The 20695-nt window shown below is 46.2% G+C and overlaps 1 protein-coding gene across 1 annotated transcript in view; it reads right to left on the bottom strand.

Moving 5' to 3' along the window:
• Positions 1–1505: 1505 nt before the first annotated feature.
• The window catches only part of vars2 (valyl-tRNA synthetase 2, mitochondrial), a 32692-nt gene continuing 13502 nt past the window's right edge, over positions 1506–20695 (bottom strand). The window contains exons 16-30 of the mRNA XM_065018039.1: positions 20104–20180; positions 19667–19754; positions 19453–19546; positions 17893–17963; positions 17518–17643; positions 16916–17020; positions 12914–12982; positions 12605–12683; positions 11974–12104; positions 10076–10228; positions 9655–9927; positions 7453–7564; positions 6593–6795; positions 6358–6507; positions 1506–2889 (exon numbers count right to left, since the gene is read on the bottom strand). Of these exons, the coding sequence (XP_064874111.1) occupies positions 2800–2889; positions 6358–6507; positions 6593–6795; positions 7453–7564; positions 9655–9927; positions 10076–10228; positions 11974–12104; positions 12605–12683; positions 12914–12982; positions 16916–17020; positions 17518–17643; positions 17893–17963; positions 19453–19546; positions 19667–19754; positions 20104–20180 (1821 nt within the window). The 3' untranslated portion in view covers positions 1506–2799. The remainder of the gene's footprint in view (positions 2890–6357; positions 6508–6592; positions 6796–7452; positions 7565–9654; positions 9928–10075; positions 10229–11973; positions 12105–12604; positions 12684–12913; positions 12983–16915; positions 17021–17517; positions 17644–17892; positions 17964–19452; positions 19547–19666; positions 19755–20103; positions 20181–20695) is intronic.

Genomic DNA, 20695 nt, shown 5'->3' with positions numbered 1-20695 from the left:
AAATCCTCGACAGTACAGTTCGAAGATGGGGGATTTCTATTGGAGAAGCAGTTTCCGCCTATCAAACTTCGGGATTCCATAGCGAAATTGTCTAGCTGAGCTCATGCGTACAAACACAGCAGGGTCTGAAGGTCGTCTCAGGCCGAAACTGTGCATGCGGTCAAATCAAAGCCACGCATTCGAGATAGTTGTTTTTGACGAAAATTAAAACGTGTGACACTTTCACGAAGTTGGAGTAATAACATGTTCAACTACTTAAGACATTGGCTTGAATCTATAGATTATGCTTTTTAGATTTCGAGAAAATTAACTAAGGAAGAATTGTTCTCTTCTCAAACCCTGTTTCGCAAACATTTCCCGAAGTCTCGCGATGTTGTGCCTCTGAGTTTAGAAACTGTCAGCGGAGTTGCCAACAACTGCCCACAGAATAGAATTATAAGTGTATGTATGTCCCTTAAGGTCCTTGTGTAATATGCTATTGTACCCTCTAGCTCAATTGTCCATAGTATATATTCTAAAAAAAAAAATGTTCCTGGTCATAAACCCCACCCATTTCGACTATTGATCTTCTTAATATGTGATTTTAAGCTGCTTTATTTTAGGGGTTTAGTGAAGGTGGATAATTTTTTTACCCTTAAGACAAGGGAACTATAACCTAACCTCCACCACACTGCTAGCTTATGCCTTACCCTAACTTTAAATGAAGACAAAGGCACATTTTTGTTTTCATGAATGTTTACTATACGTCAAATTTTGACTGCAACTAGTGGAAATCGGGAAACAGACAGATACAGCTTTGGCAATGTAAACATATGTTTCACATGTCAATAAAGCACATTGAATTTGATTGAATTCAAATGAGCTTTGACGGAGATTTTAGAAAAGGAGATAAGAATCCCAGTGGAAAATGTAGGGAGTAACGTACAACGCTCCTCCCAGCAGACTGTCGACCAATCGCGTCCACGCCATGCGATCCCGCGTTCACGTGCTAGTCGGAACTAGGAAGCTCAGTTGCGCAAAACCCTCAGTTTCATCAGCTGTCCGGGTGGCTGGTCTCAGACGATCCTGCAAGTGAAGAAGCCGGATTTGGAGGTCCTGGGCTGGCGTGGTTACACGTGGTCTGCGGTTGTGAGGCCGGTTGGACGTACTGCCAAATTCTTTAAAACGATGTTGGACGGGGCTTCTGGTAGAGAAAGGAACATTACATTATCTGGCAACAGCTCTGGTGGACATTCCTGCAGTCAGCATGCCAATTGTACGATCCCTCAAAATGTGAGACATCTGTGGCTTTGTGTTGTGACAAAACTGCACATTTTAGAGTGGGCTTTTATTGTCCCCCAGCACAAGGTGCACCTGTATAATGATCATAATGTTTCATCAGCTTCTTGATATGCCACAGCTGTCAGGTGGATGGATTATCTTGGCAAAGGAGAAATGCTCACTAACAGGGATGTAAACAAATTTGTGCACAAGATTCTAGAGAAATAAGCTTTCTGTACATATAGAACATTTCAGGGATCTTTTATTTCAGCTCATGAAACCAACACTTTACATGTCGCATACATTTTTTTTGTTCTGTGTAATATTTGACTAAAACAATCATGTCAAACCTTTGCTTACATTTGTATACGCTAACATATCTCTCTATTATATGTGGGAATACTTTGGAACACATTTCCAAAATTAAAATAACTTGCAGCTGATTTTCTGGTGTTTTATAGCCTTTTATGTAAAAAAAAAAAACAACATTTAAACACTTTTGCTTGGAACTTGGGGGCCCCAAAAAAATCACCAGCGGGCCAAATTCGGCTGGGGAACCCTGGGATAGAGTATGCTGTTTTTTGATGACAGACAAGTGGTATTATTTGAATAATGTATTATTTTACATTCATGCCTATATGGCTTGACTTCAAGCAAGGGTCACCACTGTAGTTAGGAGTACGGTGACCACTGTAATTAGTGGTAGGGTCACCACTGTAATTAGGGGTAGGGTCACCACTGTAATTAGGGGTAGGGTCACCACTGTAATTAGGGGTAGGGTCACCACTGTAGTTAGGGGTAGGGTCACCACTGTAATTAGGGGTAGGGTCACCACTGTAATTAGGGGTACGGTGACCACTGTAGTTAGGGGTAGGGTCACCACTGTAATTAGGGGTAGGGTCACCACTGTAATTAGGGGTAGGGTCACCACTGTAATTAGGGGTAGGGTGACCACTGTAATTAGGGGTAGGGTGACCACTGTAATTAGGGGTAGGGTCACCACTGTAATTAGGGGTAGGGTCACCACTGTAATTAGGGGTAGGGTGACCACTGTAATTAGGGGTAGGGTCACCACTGTAATTAGGGGTAGGGTCACCACTGTAGTTATTCCAGGGCCTGCAGTTCTTGGTGTTCAATGGCAGAAAACCTGGTAGTCCATGATTGATATAATCAATGTCCGATCCAGAGTTCAATCCCTGCAGACAGACACTGTAGACAGTCAAGTTGTCCATGTAGAGGGAGGTCATCTCTCACTGTTATTGTGTTTCAAATGGCACCCTATTCCCTACGTTGTGCACTACTTTAGACCAGGGTCCTATTCCTCACAGTGGTCATCACTTGTTAACCCCGCCTAGTTCTAAAATGTCTCTTCTTAAAATCTGATTTTAAACCTAACCACACTGCTAACCTTATTCCTAACCCCAATTTAAAATAAATTGGCTAACCCCAATTTAAAAAATGAATGAAAACAAAAATGTGCATTTTTTAATTTTATTTAACTTTGACTGTGGGAACTAGTGAAAAACCCTACATAGTACACTACTTTTGACCAGAGTTGTGTTTTGGAGGTCCCTGTAGTGCTGACAGCTGCTCCTCAATGTTCCTCAGCTCCTGCTCCAAGGCTGAGATCTAAACAGATACATTCCATTGTGGGGGAGGGAATGAAGGCAAATAATTTAACAGAAATACAAAGCAAAGTATCTTTCAAGAACATCTTCATCAATGGTTTACATCCCAAATGGCACCCTATTTCCTATATAGTGCACTACTTTTGACCAGAGCCCTATGGAACCCTATTTCCTATATAGTGCACTACTTTTGACCAGAGCCCTATGGAACCCTATTCCCTATATAGTGCACTACTTTAGACCAGAGCCCTATGGAACCCTATTCCCTATATAGTGCACTACTTTTGACCAGAGCCCTATGGAACCCTATTTCCTATATAGTGCACTACTTTTGACCAGAGCCCTATGGAACCCTATTTCCTATATAGTGCACTACTTTTGACCAGAGCCCTATGGAACCCTATTCCCTATATAGTGCACTACTTTAGACCAGAGCCCTATGGAACCCTATTTCCTATATAGTGCACTACTTTTGACCAGAGCCCTATGGAACCCTATTTCCTATATAGTGCACTACTTTTGACCAGAGCCCTATGAAACCCTATTTCCTATATAGTGCACTACTTTTGACCAGAGCCCTATGGAACCCTATTCCCTATATAGTGCACTACTTTTGACCAGAGCCTTATGAGGTAATAGGATGCCATTTTGGATGTAAACAGTAGACATGCTGGTATGTCGGCCATTTTGCTCCAGTTTACATCAACAACATTTGATGACAGGATGAAAGCAAGTTTGCTCACGTGACAAATACAAAGGTTGTTATTGTGAGATCGTGCACATGTTTTTTTTTCTCTATGGTATGCAAATACTGGACTATCTAACGTCCCAATACTACGCATACTAAAAATGTATTGCTCAGCTACCGAACTCGTGATTTCCATGCCTGTATTAAAATGGTAAATCTATTTAATATTAAGAGGTCCATCACCTCATTATTTCTATGCACATTCTTCCACTGAAAATCTACCATTCCAGTGTTTTACTTGCTATATTGTATTTACTTCGTCAAAATTGCCTCTTTTTGCCTTTCCCTCCCTTAACTCACCTCACTTGCTCACATTGTATATATACTTATTTTTACACTGTATTATTGACTGTATGTTTGTTTTACTCCATGTGTAACTCTTGTGTTGTTGTATGTGTCGAACTGCTTTGCTTTATCTTGGCCAGGTCGCAATTGTAAATGAGAACTTGTTCTCAACTTTCCTACCTGGTTAAATAAAGGTGAAATAAAATAAATAAATAAACTAGAGTCAAGTAGTACGTTATCGTCACAAACATCAGCAATGATTACAAAGACAAGGATCAATAACACGAGCAAACTATGAGAGTTAAAAGTCCCATCGTCCAGGAAGATCTCCCAACATGCCATATAGCTCATTCTGTTGTGTTGGTCCCAGGGGACTGAGGCATTCTGTTGTGTTGGTCCCAGGGGACTGAGGCATTCTGTTGTGTTGGTCACAGGGGACTGAGGCATTCTGTTGTGTTGGTCCCAGGGGACTGAGGCATTCTGTTGTGTTGGTCCCAGGGGACTGAGGCATTCTGTTGTGTTGGTCCCAGGGGACTGAGGCATTCTGTTGTGTTGGTCCCAGGGGACTGAGGCATTCTGTTGTGTTGGTCCCAGGGGACTGAGGCATTCTGTTGTGTTGGTCCCAGGGGACTGAGGCATTCTGTTGTGTTGGTCACAGGGGACTGAGGCATTCTGTTGTGTTGGTCCCAGGGGACTGAGGCATTCTGTTGTGTTGGTCCCAGGGGACTGAGGCATTCTGTTGTGTTGGTCCCAGGGGACTGAGGCATTCTGTTGTGTTGGTCCCAGGGGACTGAGGCATTCTGTTGTGTTGGTCCCAGGGGACTGAGGCATTCTGTTGTGTTGGTCCCAGGGGACTGTGGCATTCTGTTGTGTTGGTCCCAGGGGACTGAGGCATTCTGTTGTGTTGGTCCCAGGGGACTGAGGCATTCTGTTGTGTTGGTCCCAGGGGACTGAGGCATTCTGTTGTGTTGGTCCCAGGGGACTGAGGCATTCTGTTGTGTTGGTCCCAGGGGACTGAGGCATTATGTTGTGTTGGTCCCAGGGGACTGTGGCATTCTGTTGTGTTGGTCACAGGGGACTGAGGCGTTCTGTTGTGTTGGTCCCAGGGGACTGAGGCATTCTGTTGTGTTGGTCCCAGGGGACTGTGGCATTCTGTTGTGTTGGTCCCAGGGGACTGAGGCATTCTGTTGTGTTGGTCCCAGGGGACTGAGGCATTCTGTTGTGTTGGTCCCAGGGGACTGAGGCATTCTGTTGTGTTGGTCCCAGGGGACTGAGGCATTCTGTTGTGTTGGTCCCAGGGGACTGTGCCATTCTGTTGTGTTGGTCCCAGGGTACTGTGGCATTCTGTTGTGTTGGTCCCAGGGGACTGAGGCATTCTGTTGTGTTGGTCCCAGGGGACTGAGGCATTCTGTTGTGTTGGTCACAGGGGACTGTGGCATTCTGTTGCGTTGGTCACAGGGGACTGAGGCATTCTGTTGCGTTGGTCCCAGGGGACTGAGGCATTCTGTTGTGTTGGTCCCAGGGGACTGAGGCATTCTGTTGTGTTGGTCCCAGGGGACTGTGGCATTCTGTTGTGTTGGTCCCAGGGGACTGAGGCATTCTGTTGTGTTGGTCCCAGGGGACTGAGGCATTCTGTTGTGTTGGTCCCAGGGGACTGAGGCATTCTGTTGTGTTGGTCCCAGGGGACTGAGGCATTCTGTTGTGTTGGTCCCAGGGGACTGTGCCATTCTGTTGTGTTGGTCCCAGGGTACTGTGGCATTCTGTTGTGTTGGTCCCAGGGGACTGAGGCATTCTGTTGTGTTGGTCCCAGGGGACTGAGGCATTCTGTTGTGTTGGTCACAGGGGACTGTGGCATTCTGTTGCGTTGGTCACAGGGGACTGAGGCATTCTGTTGCGTTGGTCCCAGGGGACTGAGGCATTCTGTTGTGTTGGTCCCAGGGGACTGAGGCATTCTGTTGTGTTGGTCCCAGGGGACTGTGGCATTCTGTTGTGTTGGTCCCAGGGGACTGAGACATTCTGTTGTGTTGGTCCCAGGGGACTGAGGCATTCTGTTGTGTTGGTCCCAGGGGACTGAGGCATTCTGTTGTGTTGGTCCCAGGGGACTGAGGCATTCTGTTGTGTTGGTCCCAGGGGACTGTGGCATTCTGTTGTGTTGGTCCCAGGGGACTGAGGCATTCTGTTGTGTTGGTCCCAGGGGACTGAGGCATTCTGTTGTGTTGGTCACAGGGGACTGTGGCAAGTGAGTGTGTGAGGCATTCTGTTGTGTTGGTCACAGGGGACTGTGGCAAGTGAGTGTGTGAGGCATTCTGTTGTGTTGGTCACAGGGGACTGTGGCAAGTGAGTGTGTGAGGCATTCTGTCATCGGCCCGTTTTATCTCACAAAACACACACCCTTGCCACATTTCATGCACCCACTTCCCAGTTTTTATATCTTACTTTGTTCTCTGTCTCTATCCTCACTCGCTCTGGGACCTTCTGGAAGTAGTTTGGCACACGGGTTCGAGAGAGGGACCGTTCCAGTTTAGAGAGGAGCTTCTCTCTGCGTTGGGAGAGCTGGAGACTAAGTTTGCTCACATTCACACCGCCCTGGAGGAAGGCAAACAACTCAGTACCATATTACAATCCACCATTTATAGAAATGTGTGAGATTACACTGAAGCCGAATGATTACCTGAACATTGAGGTGTAACTGACAGGAGTGGTCGACCACACCCACAGCACTGCCTTTAGGGGGAGGGGGAGCCGACGGGAAGGACAGGGAGCCGGCCCCCTGAGGACAGTGGAGGTGGAGCTTGGTGATTCGCCCCAGGGTTCGTACAGCTGGGCCAAAGTGGACCAGGATCTGGGCTTGGCTGGGCGAACACACGGCCCACACTGGAACACAGAGGAAATGCCATTTATTTGTATACATGATTAATGAGTATATATGATTATGATTCATAATAATAATCATTATTATGATATTATTCATATACATTCTAAAAGAGAATCATGCCATGAAATAGCCTGACAGAAAGATGGTCCATATCGTAAACATATTTAGATCAGGTTTTTTGTCCAGCCTACACTAGAACAGATAGGAAACATTATCCTTATATGTAGAAGGCTTTGTCATGTTGATGACACTGTTATGACGTACGGTTGGAATGAAATGGCCCTGCCAGGGTGAATACACTGCTTCATCTAGAACGAACACATACAGTCTACTGTAATGCTCAGACGGAGACAGAGGGAGAACACTGTTTACATGATGATTATAACGTTCACAAGGCAGAATGAGTTTTTCAGAGGGATGCTACATATCACAGATCAGATTTCGATCAGGATCTCTCCAGTTTACAACTCGGCTTATATAACCACGTAGAACATGCAATGGTCACATTGAAGCACCGTTATAGTTCATCTGTCAAATCTCTGTGTGGTCGACTAGTAAATCTGTGAGACAACAACTTATCCAATACCAGGCCAATAGACATAACATTTATCTATCCAGTTGAGTTCAGTTGTGACATTGATGTGACAGTGACGTACTGTCAGGCTTCTCCTTGGTCATGCCACACTGGGCCCTGAGGGACCTGGCTACTCTCACCACTTCCTGGACCAGAGTGAAGTCTGCTTCCTCCTGGGGGAAGTGCCAGTGTGCCTGGCAGGAAGTTGAGCAGAAATAACAAGAAGGAGCGAGATAGATGGGAGAGAGATAGATAGAAGTAAAAAGAAAAAAAAACAAGGAAGAAGAGAAAACAAAACCACAGATGTGACCGTTAGTTTCTCAGCACTAATGACATTACCATAGTACACTCTTAGAAAAAAATGTGCTATTTAGAACCTAAGATGGTTCTCCGGCTGTCCCCATAAGAGAACCCTTTTTTTGTTCCAGGTAGCACCCTTTACACAGAGGGTTCTACATGGAATCCAAAAGGGGTTCTACCTGTAAACAAAATTGGGTTCTTCAAAAGGTTCTCCTATGGGGGACAGCCGAAGAACCATCTTAGGTTCTAAATAGCTAAAAAAAATTCTAAGTGTCCAAGCCTCATAAGTTTAATGATCCTCACAGCTCTATAGCCAATAGGATTTCATTAAGTCTATAGCTTTCTAGTCAGTAGTTTTATAGCTATACAAGTGCTATAAACCCCACACCAGTATGGACATAAATGGGTATAAAGTGTGTGTGTGTGTGTGTGTGCGTGTGCGCATGTGTATGTAGTAGTATCTACATAAACTCAGCAAAAAAAGAAACGTCCCTTTGTCAGGACCCTGTCTTTCTAAGATCATTCGTAAAAATCCAAATAACTTCACAAATCTTCATTTTAAAGGGTTTAAACACTGTTTCCCATGCTTGTTCAATGAACCATAAACAATTAATGAACATGCACCTGTGGAACGGTTGTTAAGACACTAACAGCTTACAGACGGTAGGTAATTAAGGTCACAGTTATGACAACTTAGGACACTAAAGAGACCTTTCTACTGACTCTGAAAAACACCAAAAGAAAGATGCCCAGGGTCCCTGCTCATCTGTGTGAACGTGCTTTAGGCATGCTGCAAGGAGACATGAGGACTGCAGATGTGGCCAGGGCAATAAATTGCAATGTCCGTACTGTGAGACGCCTAAGACAGCGCTACAGGGAGACATCGTCCTCACAGTGGCAGACCACGTGTAACTACATCTGCACAGGATCAGTACATCCGAACATCACACCTGCGGGATAGGTACAGGATGACAACAACAACTTCCCGAGTTACACCAGGAACGCACAATCCCTCCATCAGTGCACAGACTGTCCGCAATAAGCTGAGAGAGGCAGGACTGAGGGCTTGTAGGCCTGTTGTAAGGCAGGTCCTCACCAGACATCACCGGCAACACCGTCGCCTATGGGCACAAACCCACCGTCGCTGGACCAGACCGGACTGGCAAAAAGTGCTCTTCACGGACGCGTCGCGGTTTTGTCTCACCAGGGGTGATGGTCGGATTCACGTTGATCGTCGAAGGAATGAGCATTACACTGAGGCCTGTACTCTGGAGCGGGATTGATTTGGAGGTGGAGGGTCCGTCATGATCTGGGGGTGGTGTGTCACAGCATCATCGGACTGAGCTTGTTGTCATTGCAGGCAATCTCAACGCTGTGCGTTACAGGGAAGACATCCTCCTCCCTCATGTGATACCCTTCCTGCAGGCTCATCCTGACATGAGCCTCCAGCATGACAATGACACCAGCCAAACTGCTCGTTCTGTACGTGATTTCCTGCAAGACAGGAATGTCAGTGTTCTGCCATGGCCAGAGAGCCCAGATCTCAATCCCATTGAGAACGTATGGGACCTGATGGATCGGAGGGCTAGGGCCATTCCCCCTAGAAATGTCCGGGAACTTGCAGGTGCCTTGGTGGAAGACTGGGGTAACATCTCACAGCAAGAACTGGCAAATCTGGTGCAGTCCATGAGTAGGAGATGCACTGCAGTACTTAATGCAGCTGTTGGCCACTCCAGATACTGACTGTTATTTTTGATTTTGACCCCCCACTTGGATCAGGGACACATTATTCCATTTATGTTAGTCACATGTCTGTGGAACTTGTTCAGTTTATGTCTCAGTTATTGAATCTTATGTTCATACAAATATTTACACATGTTCAGTTTGCTGAAAATAAAACCCAGTTGACAGTGAGGACGTTTCTTTTTTTGCTGAGTTTCATCACATTTCAGTTGTGCAACTTTCCCCCCTACTACTCTCTCACCAGTTGTGAAGACTGTGGGTATGGCTGTAGACACAAGCTAGCCCCGGCGCTATCACCACCCTCTCCCTTGAGAAGGTAGAGCCTCTGCCACAGCTCCTCAGTGAGGAAGGGCATGAAGGGAGAGAGGAGGGCCAGAGAGACAGACACACAGTGGTAGAGAACAGCCCTGACCACCTGCTTCTCTCTCTGGCTACCTCTCCCAGTGTGCACTGTGTCGATCACACCCAATGCCCCGGCGCCAGAGTCCTGGCTCAGCACTGGCTTGATGCACTCCTACACCACACACAGAGAGAGAGAGAGGAAGTTAAATAGAAAGAGTTGTAGAGATCAGGGGAAGACACAGTTAGAGAGAAGACAGAGAGTTTCTCCTCAGTCCTTGATGTCCGTTACTAAACTACAGTCCGTGACAGATTCTCCTCACCAGGTAGATGTCACAGAGGCTGTGCAGCCAGAAGGAGTGCAGGGCAGCGGTAACAGAGTGGAGTTCATATCTCTCAAAGCCCTGCTCACACTGCAGCACCGTGCTATAGAGCCGAGAACAAACCCACTGGTCCATACTGTTCAGAGGAGAGGTCTGGACAGAAAGAGAGATAGAGGAAGGGAGAGAGGGAGAGAGAGGGAGGGAGAGAGAGGGAGAGGGCGGGAGGGAGAGAGACAGAGGGCGGGAGAGAGAGGGAGAGAGACAGAGGGAAGGAGAGAGAGGGAAAGAGAGAGAGGGAGAGAGAGGGAGAGAGACAGAGGGCGGGAGAGAGAGGGAGAGAGACAGAGAGAGGGAGAGAGACAGAGGGCGGGAGAGAGACAGAGGGCGGGAGAGAGAGGGAGAGAGAGAGAGAGAGACGGAGAGAGGGAGGGAGAGAGACAGAGGGAGAGAGCGAGAGGGAAAGAGACGGAGGGAAGGAGAGAGAGGGAGAGAGACAGAGTCATATTTACTATATATATTTCCAGCTATTACCAGGTTTCCATCCCACCTTTTTATGCTAGTAAAAATGTCTGATATAAAATGTCACAACAGGCCTGATGGAAACAGAACATTTGTCAGTAAACTTTCCAAATGTCAACCAAACAAAATACGCTAAACAACGTGGGATATTTTTGCATAAAATGAAGGAAATGGCGGTGGAAATTCCTTTATGCGCAAATATTGATATCATAACCATCACATCAAAGTAAACTTGAAGTCACACAACGATATGTTGTGTTGTCCTCCCACTACGACTCGGGAAACCATGCAGTTGACTAGGCTACAGATGAAATGAGTTACGATGCTTGTCTGCCTTTTGACAATAGAAGTCATCTTTCTCTTTTGTCCGTAATAATGTCTTCGTGTAGGTAGCCTGTATCTGTGAGCTGTTGGCTAGAGAACACGTACCTGAGACCAGAGTGGGCCATTTGTTTTGGAACAAAATGATCAGAAGGGTTATAAATGAGATGGAAAGCTATTTAACTTGTATTTTTTTTCTTTCGTTACATGGGAATGTAAGGTATTTGTAGGTGCTCTACGTCATCACAGCCTGTTATCTGCAACTAGTTCATTTAATGGGGCGGCAGCGTAGCCTAGTGGTTAGAGCGTTGGACTAGTAACCGCAAGGTTGCAAGTTCAAAACCCCTGAGCTGACAAGGTACAGATCTGTCGTTCTGACCCTGAGCAGGCAGTTAACCCACTGTTCCTAGTCCGTCATTGAAAATAAGAATTTGTTCTTAACTGACTTGCCTAGTTAAATAAAGGTTAAAAAAAAAAAATCATAAAATAAATGGAAACACCTCTGCTGGGAAGATATGCACTGTTTTTATTCGGATTTTAGAATGCATGAAAATCCATCGGCCAATGGCTGAAGTGCATACAAATGTCAGAATTAAAAGATATGACGTAATTGTTTAAAAGCATTGACTGTTTCAACTACGGCATGCGACATGGTTCAATGTGCCAATCAAAAAAATCAGCACAATCTACAGTTTCGTTTTTTCTTCTAATTGCATCTGGAAGCTAAAAAATAGGGATCATGTATACTCTGTTAATGACCCGACAAAAAAAAAAGAGTAACGGAGAGAAATGAACGAGCGGAACGAGGAATTTCTGTTAAGTGCACGTTGGCCGCCATCTTTATGCCCCTCGACCTCTGGATGGAAACCTAGTTTATAACAAACAGGAATTAAGGAATTTAAATGACTGGAAAAATCAGTGATTATTATAGAGAGAATCTTAACTTCCACAGTCACATTTTCACTTTAGTCTCCCAGTGACATTAATGTGACAACAACAGCGATATAATATTGTCATGTCTGTTGGTGTTCCGCTACGGTATAAATCTAATCCATTACCTGTTCCACTGTTCCCAGTTCAGCCCCTCGGTCCTCCAGGACACCCAGCGTGAATCTCACTGTCTGCCACATCTTGTTACAGAAGTGTCTACAGCTCAGCACCTGGGACACGGACAGACTGATGTCCTCACCTGATGGACGGACAGAGAGAGAGAGAGACAGTGATATTGTTGCTATGGAAACAAACTGTTGTTTTTTGTTGTTGTCAGAACTTTGGAAGAATACCTCGGCTATTCTCAAGAGAAAAACTACAAAGAGACCTGGAGTTTGACAAATAGACCTCTTTCCTCAGATAAAACACCTGACGTCAGGGAGACTCAGGGAGTCACTCACCCTGGGCCTTGTAAGAGCAGAGTCACTCACCCTGGGCCTTGTAAGAGCAGAGTCACTCACCCTGGGCCTTGTAAGAGCAGAGTCACTCACCCTGGGCCTTGTAAGAGCAGAGTCACTCACCCTGGGCCTTGTAAGAGCAGAGTCACTCACCCTGGGCCTTGTAAGAGCAGAGTCACTCACCCTGGGCCTTGTAAGAGCAGAGTCACTCACCCTGGGCCTTGTAAGAGCAGAGTCACTCACCCCGGGCCTTGTAAGAGCAGAGTCACTCACCCCGGGCCTTGTAAGAGCAGTCACTCACCCTGGGCCTTGTAAGAGCAGAGTGCGAAGCGGAGCGCGTCAGTACCACACTCTGGGATCCCCTTCGGGAAGTCTTTCCTCTGGACGCCATAGGGGACAGAGAGACAGGAGTCAGGGGCTGTGTCCCAAAATGGCACCCTTAAGTCCCTATTCAGCACACTACTTTAGGGCTTTGGTCATGTGGAATAGGGTGCCATTCGGGACACAGTCAGGGAGAGAGCACAGAGGAAGTAAATGAACATGCCCCACTCAGACGGAACAAATGACCGAGAGGAGGGAGTCGAGGGACGGCGGTGGGCAACTGACTGACCTGCGCTTCCATGGCGACCATGCTCTCACGGGGGTCTAGGTTGCCCTCCTCCACTTTCTCTTGGAGCCTCTGAGGAGGGGGGGAGAACAAATGTGTCGTTTAAAATGGCAAAAAAAAAAAAAAAAACACAAGGTTGTAGGGTGAGACAGGGATGCAGCTTGAGTCCCAACCTCTTCAACATATAGATCAATGAATTGGCGAGTGCACTAGAACAGTCTGCAGCACCCGGTCTCACCCTACTAGAATCTGAAGTCAAATGTTTACTGTTTGCTGCTGATCTGGTGCTTCTGTCACCAACCAAGGAGGGCCTACAGCAGCACCTAGATCTTCTGCACAAATTCCATCTAGACACCATTGCCCTAGAGCACCCGCTAATTATAAAAACCAAGAACCGAGCCATTAAATTCTACAACCACCTAAAAGGAAGCGATTCCCAAACCTTCCATAACAAAGCCATCACCTACAGCGAGATTAACCTGGAGAAGAGTCCCCTAAGCAAGCTGGTCCTGGGTCTCTGTTCACCAACACAAACAGACCCCACAGAACCCCAAGACACCAACACAATTAGACCCAACCAAATCATGAGAAAACAAAAAGATAATTACTTGACACTTTGGAAAGAATCAACAAAAAAACAGAGCAAACTAGGATGCTATTTGTCTCTAAACAGAGAGTACACATTGGCAGAATACCTGACCACTGTGACTGACCCAAACTTAAGGAAAGCTTTGACTATGTACAGACTCAGTGAGCATAGCCTTGCTATTGAGATAGAGCCATGTCTGCCTACGGTGGCCTCAAGAGAAGACAGGCAATGTGCTCACTGCCCACAAAATGAGGTGGAAACTGAACTGCACTTCCTAACCTCCTGCCAAATGTATGACCATATTAGAGACACATAATTCCCTCAGATTACACAGATCCACAAAGAATTTGAAAACAAATCCAATTTTGATAAACTCCCATATCTACTGGGTGAAATACCACAGTGTGACATCACAGCAGCAAGATTTGTGACCTGTTCCCACAAGAAAAGGGCAACCAGTGAAGAACAAACACCATTGTACATATTTATGCTTATTTATTTTCCCTTTTGTACTTTAATAACTATTTGCACATCCTTACAACACTGTATATAGACAACGCTGTATATAGACAACACTGTATATAGACAACACTGTATATAGACAACGCTGTATATAGACAACGCTGTATATAGACAACGCTGTATATAGACAACGCTGTATATAGACAACGCTGTATATAGACAACGCTGTATATAGACAACGCTGTATATAGACAACGCTGTATATAGACAACGCTGTATATAGACAACGCTGTATATAGACAACGCTGTATATAGACAACGCTGTATATAGACAACGCTGTATATAGACAACGCTGTATATAGACAACGCTGTATATAGACAACGCTGTATATAGACAACGCTGTATATAGACAACGCTGTATATAGACAACGCTGTATATAGACAACGCTGTATATAGACAACGCTGTATATAGACAACGCTGTATATAGACAACACTGTATATAGACAACACTGTATATAGACAACGCTGTATATAGACAACGCTGTATATAGACAACGCTGTATATAGACAACGCTGTATATAGACAACGCTGTATATAGACAACACTGTATATAGACAACACTGTATATAGACAACACTGTATATAGACAACGCTGTATATAGACAACGCTGTATATAGACAACACTGTATATAGACAACACTGTATATAGACAACACTGTATATAGACAACGCTGTATATAGACAACGCTGTATATAGACAACGCTGTATATAGACAACGCTGTATATAGACAACGCTGTATATAGACAACGCTGTATATAGACAACGCTGTATATAGACAACACTGTATATAGACAACACTGTATATAGACAACACTGTATATAGACAACGCTGTATATAGACAACGCTGTATATAGACAACACTGTATATAGACAACACTGTATATAGACAACGCTGTATATAGACAACGCTGTATATAGACAACGCTGTATATAGACAACGCTGTATATAGACAACGCTGTATATAGACAACACTGTATATAGACAACGCTGTATATAGACAACACTGTATATAGACAACGCTGTATATAGACAACGCTGTATATAGACAACGCTGTATATAGACAACACTGTATATAGACATAATATGACATTTGAAATGTCTTGATTCTTTTGGAGTGTAATGTTTGCTGTTCATATTTTGTTTATTTCACTTTTGTTTATTTTTTTACTCAACTTGCTTTGGCAATGTAAACATGTTTCCCATGCCAATAAAGCCCCTTGAATTGAATTTGAGAGAGCGCGAGAGAAGACATAAATAGTGGGAGAGAGAGAGAGCAAGAGAAGACAAATAGTGGGAGAGAGAGAGAGCAAGAGAAGACAAATAGTGGGAGAGAGAGAGAGCAAGAGAAGACAAATAGTGGGAGAGAGAGAGAGCAAGAGAAGACAAATAGTGGGAGAGAGAGAGAGCAAGAGAAGACAAATAGTGGGAGAGAGAGAGCGCAAGAGAAGACAAATAGTGGGAGAGAAAGAGAGCAAGAGAAGACAAATAGTGGGAGACAGTGCGCTTTTGTAATACGTCATTACTTTTTAATCATGCTAAGTAAAATTTTAGAGTGGGAGAGCTCCACTACAGGGCAGATTGCCAAGAGCATATTTCCACTGCAGCAAGACATCCTCTACTCTCCTCACCCTCCTCTCTCTCTCTCTGTTGTTTTTACAGCCCAGAACAAGATGATCAATTCTGTGGCAGTAATGTCCTTCCACCACCATGATTTAGTGTTCTAATAGATGTCGTTACTCCTAACAAGTCCTCTGTCGTTACTCCTAACAGGTCCTCTGTCGTTACTCCTAACAGGTCCTCTGTCGTTACTCCTAACAGGTCCTCTGTCGTTACTCCTAACAGGTCCTCTGTCGTTACTCCTAACAAGTCCTCTGTCGTTACTCCTAACAAGTCCTCTGTCGTTACTCCTAACAAGTCGTCTGTCGTTACTCCTAACAGGTCCTCTGTCGTTACTCCTAACAGGTCCTCTGTCGTTACTCCTAACAGGTCCTCTGTCGTTACTCCTAACAGGTCCTCTGTCGTTACTCCTAACAGGTCCTCTGTCGTTACTCCTAACAGGTCCTCTGTCGTTACTCCTAACAAGTCCTCTGTCGTTACTCCTAACAGGTCCTCTGTCGTTACTCCTAACAGGTCCTCTGTCGTTACTCCTAACAGGTCCTCTGTCGTTACTCCTAACAGGTCCTCTGTCGTTACTCCTAACAGGTCCTCTGTCGTTACTCCTAACAAGTCCTCTGTCGTTACTCCTAACAAGTCCTCTGTATCCCGGCCAGGCTGGACAGGTCTGACCGTGTTACTCCTAACAGGTCCTCTGTCGTTACTCCTAACAAGTCCTCTGTCGTTACTCCTAACAGGTCCTCTGTCGTTACTCCTAACAGGTCCTCTGTCGTTACTCCTAACAGGTCCTCTGTCGTTACTCCTAACAGGTCCTCTGTCGTTACTCCTAACAGGTCCTCTGTCGTTACTCCTAACAGGTCCTCTGTCGTTACTCCTAACAGGTCCTCTGTCGTTACTCCTAACAGGTCCTCTGTCGTTACTCCTAACAGGTCCTCTGTCGTTACTCCTAACAAGTCCTCTGTCGTTACTCCTAACAGGTCCTCTGTCGTTACTCCTAACAGGTCCTCTGTCGTTACTCCTAACAGGTCCTCTGTCGTTACTCCTAACAAGTCCTCTGTCGTTACTCCTAACAGGTCCTCTGTCGTTACTCCTAACAGGTCCTCTGTCGTTACTCCTAACAGGTCCTCTGTCGTTACTCCTAACAAGTCCTCTGTATCCCGGCCAGGCTGGACAGGTCTGACCGTGTTACTCCTAACAAGTCCTCTGTCATTACTCCTAACAAGTCCTCTGTCTCCCGGCCAGGCTGGACAGGTCTGACCGTGTGTGTACCTCCAGAGAGATGCCAGAGATAACATCTAAAGGGTCGATGACATTTCCCAGAGATTTACTCATCTTCCTGCCATGCTTATCCCTCACCAGAGAGTGGAGGAGCACCTGGGAGAGAGAAATAGAGAGATGGGGAGGGAGACAGAGAGAGAGAGTAAGAATAGGGGCTCTAATTTATACTCTGTTGTTATCAAACACTGTTAATATCAGACCCCGTTGTCGTTAATATCAGACCCTGTTGTCGTTAGTGTCAGACCCCGTTGTCAATATCAGACCCCGTTGTCGTTAATGTCAGACCCCGTTGTCGTTAATGTCAGACCCCGTTGTCATTAGAATCAGACCCCGTTGTCGTTAGTGTCAGACCCCGTTGTCGTTAGTGTCAGACCACATTGTCGTTAATATCAGACCCCGTTGTCTTTATTTCAGACCCCGTTGTTGTTAGTGTCAGACCACATTGTCATTAATGTCAGACCCCGTTGTCGTTAATATCGGACCACGTTGTCGTTAATGTCAGACCACGTTGTCGTTAATGTCAGACCCCGTTGTCGTTAATATCGGACCACGTTGTCATTATTATCGGACCCCGTTGTCGTTAGTATCGCTACCTGTTTGAAGGGTAGCTGCCCAGTCAGTTCTGTGCCAAGCATCACCATCCTGGCCACCCAGAAGAAGATGAGGTCACTTCCTGTTTCCAGGATAGTGTTGGGGTAGAATTGCCTCAGGTCACTTGTCTGTGGGGGCATATTTGTAGGGGACACAACACGTCAAGTAAGCATGAGGAAGTGTGGGCACTTATATGGGGCATATTTTTAGCGGTTGATGTCCTAGACAATACAATGGATGCCTGAAAAGGCACCCTATTCCCTACATAGTGCACTACTTTAGACCATAGCCCTATGGGGAAAAGGTGCCATTTGGGACACAGATTGTCTTTGTTTGTGAAAAGTGAAACATATGGGGAGGAAATGCAAGTCAAGTACCTGCTGTGGCCAGCCCAACATGGCAAATGGGAAGAGCCCTGAGGAGAACCAGGTGTCCAATACATCAGGGTCTGACATGGAGAGAGAAAGAGAGAGAGAGAGGGTGTAAACGAGCCAATCGAAAACAAACAAACAACACAACAGGCTTGTGATAGTGTGGCACCACAGGGACTCAGAGTCATTGTTGTGCAACAAACAATTCAATGGGACGGCAGTAAAGCAGATCTCCTGACAGACAGACTTATTAAGGTGAGTCACCCTGAGTCAATGTACTGGGGTCAGCAGTCACCCCGAGTCAATGTAATGGCGTCAGCAGTCACCCAGAGTCAATGTAATGGTGTCAGCAGTCACCCTGAGTCAGTGTAATGGTGTCAGCAGTTACCCCGAGTCAGTGTAATGGGGTCAGCAGTCACCCCGAGTCAATGTAATGGGGTCAGCAGTCACCCCGAGTCAATGTAATGGTGTCAGCAGTCACCCTGAGTCAATGTACTGGGGTCAGCAGTCACCCTGAGTCAGTGTAATGGTGTCAGCAGTCACCCCGAGTCAGTGTAATGGGGTCAGCAGTCACCCCGAGTCAATGTAATGGGGTCAGCAGTCACCCCGAGTCAGTGTAATGGGGTCAGCAGTCACCCTGAGTCAGTGTAATGGTGTCAGCAGTCACCCTGAGTCAGTGTAATGGGGTCAGCAGTCACCCCGAGTCAGTGTAATGGGGTCAGCAGTCACCCCGAGTCAGTGTAATGGTGTCAGCAGTCACCCCGAGTCAGTGTAATGGTGTCAGCAGTCACCCCGAGTCAGTGTAATGGTGTCAGCAGTCACCCCGAGTCAGTGTAATGGTGTCAGCAGTCACCCTGAGTCAGTGTAATGGCGTCAGCAGTCACCCTGAGTCAGTGTAATGGTGTCAGCAGTCACCCCGAGTCAGTGTAATGGTGTCAGCAGTCACCCCGAGTCAGTGTAATGGTGTCAGCAGTCACCCCGAGTCAGTGTAATGGTGTCAGCAGTCACCCCGAGTCAGTGTAATGGTGTCAGCAGTCACCCCGAGTCAGTGTAATGGTGTCAGCAGTCACCCCGAGTCAGTGTAATGGCGTCAGCAGTCACCCTGAGTCAGTGTAATGGTGTCAGCAGTCACCCTGAGTCAGTGTAATGGTGTCAGCAGTCACCCTGAGTCAGTGTAATGGTGTCAGCAGTCACCCTGAGTCAGTGTAATGGTGTCAGCAGTCACCCTGAGTCAGTGTAATGGCGTCAGCAGTCACCCTGAGTCAGTGTAATGGCGTCAGCAGTCACCCTGAGTCAGTGTAATGGTGTCAGCAGTCACCCTGAGTCAGTGTAATGGCGTCAGCAGTCACCCTGAGTTAGTGTAATGGCGTCAGCAGTCACCCTGAGTCAGTGTAATGGTGTCAGCAGTCACCCTGAGTCAGTGTAATGGCCTCAGCAGTCACCCTGAGTCAGTGTAATGGCCTCAGAAGTCACCCTGAGTCAGTGTAATGGTGTCAGCAGTCACCCCGAGTCAGTGTAATGGTATCAGCAGTCACCCCGAGTCAGTGTAATGGTGTCAGCAGTCACCCTGAGTCAGTGTAATGGCGTCAGCAGTCACTCCATATTTCCCAGCAGCCCGCTCTCTGGCCTCCTCCTCACTCCTGCCCCAGACCCAGAGCTCCTGAGGGAAATAACACACATCAATAAATAACGTTGTTTACAATACAGAAATATGACTGACAATTTGTTGATAAGTGTGACTGTGAGAGTGTAAAATCCAAGCTTGAAACATGCAGTGCACCTCCTGAGTGTCAGTGGAATCTGAGAGAGTCACTCGATAGGCTGGAATCTGATGACCCCACCAAAGCTGCCTGGATATGCACCAATCACTGACGTGGAAAACACAAACAGGCATCACATTGTTAAAACCACATAAGTCATAACAAGGACTATTTTAATAAAACCAAGGGGTCAAAGAGCAACAATAAAACAATGAAGATGTCGGGGCCCGGTGTTGCTAGTCCAGCAGGAAGACAAACAAACAGACTGGTTGTTGATTCTCTCACACGTCACACTATTATTGTTCAGTCCAGTTCTGAATATAAATGTGACTGACATCCTGGTTGGAAGATTCCAGATGTCCTGCTTATTTCTCTCTCCTTCTGAGAACCTTGCAGCTAGGTCCAGGGGGGACCTTTTGATATTTAGAAAAGTAATACTTTCTCCACTCTTACTGACCTGATGTTGGAGAGCCAGCTACTCCATGTTTTGGTGTAGAAGTGAGGAATGATCTCTAACTGTCCCTCATCTACTGCCTGAGGGAGAGGAGAGAGAGGGAGAGACACACAGAGAGGGAGAGACACACACAGAGAGAGAGAGAGGGAGAGAGGGGGGAGAGAGAGAAAGAGACACAGAGAGAGGGGAGACACACAGAGAGGGAGAGAGGGAGAGAGGGGGGAGAGAGAGAAAGAGAGAAAGAGGGTGGAGAGAGAGAAAGAGGGGAAGAGAGTGGACAGAGAAAGGAAGAGAAGAGGAGAGAAAGAGGGGGAGAGAGAGAGAGAGAGAGAAGAGGAGAGAAAGGGGGAGAGAGAGAAAGAGGGTGGAGAGAAAGAGGGTGGAGAGAGAGAGAAAGAGGGGGAGAGAGAGAAAGAGGGAGAGAGAGGGAGAGAGAGGAGAGAGAGAGAAAGAGGGGGAGAGAGAGGGTGAGAGAGAGAGAAAGAGGGGGAGAGAGAGAAAGAGGGTGGAGAGAGAAAGAGAAAGAGGGGGAGAGAGAAAGAGAGAGAGAGAGAGAGAAAGAGAAAGAGGGTGGAGAGAGAGAGAAAGAGGTGGA

Source organism: Oncorhynchus nerka, linkage group LG4 (genome assembly GCF_034236695.1).
Source record: "Oncorhynchus nerka isolate Pitt River linkage group LG4, Oner_Uvic_2.0, whole genome shotgun sequence".
Lineage (NCBI taxonomy): Eukaryota > Metazoa > Chordata > Actinopteri > Salmoniformes > Salmonidae > Oncorhynchus > Oncorhynchus nerka.
The sequence above is the reverse complement of the archived record's forward strand: the minus strand, read 5'-3'. Positions and strand labels throughout refer to the sequence as shown.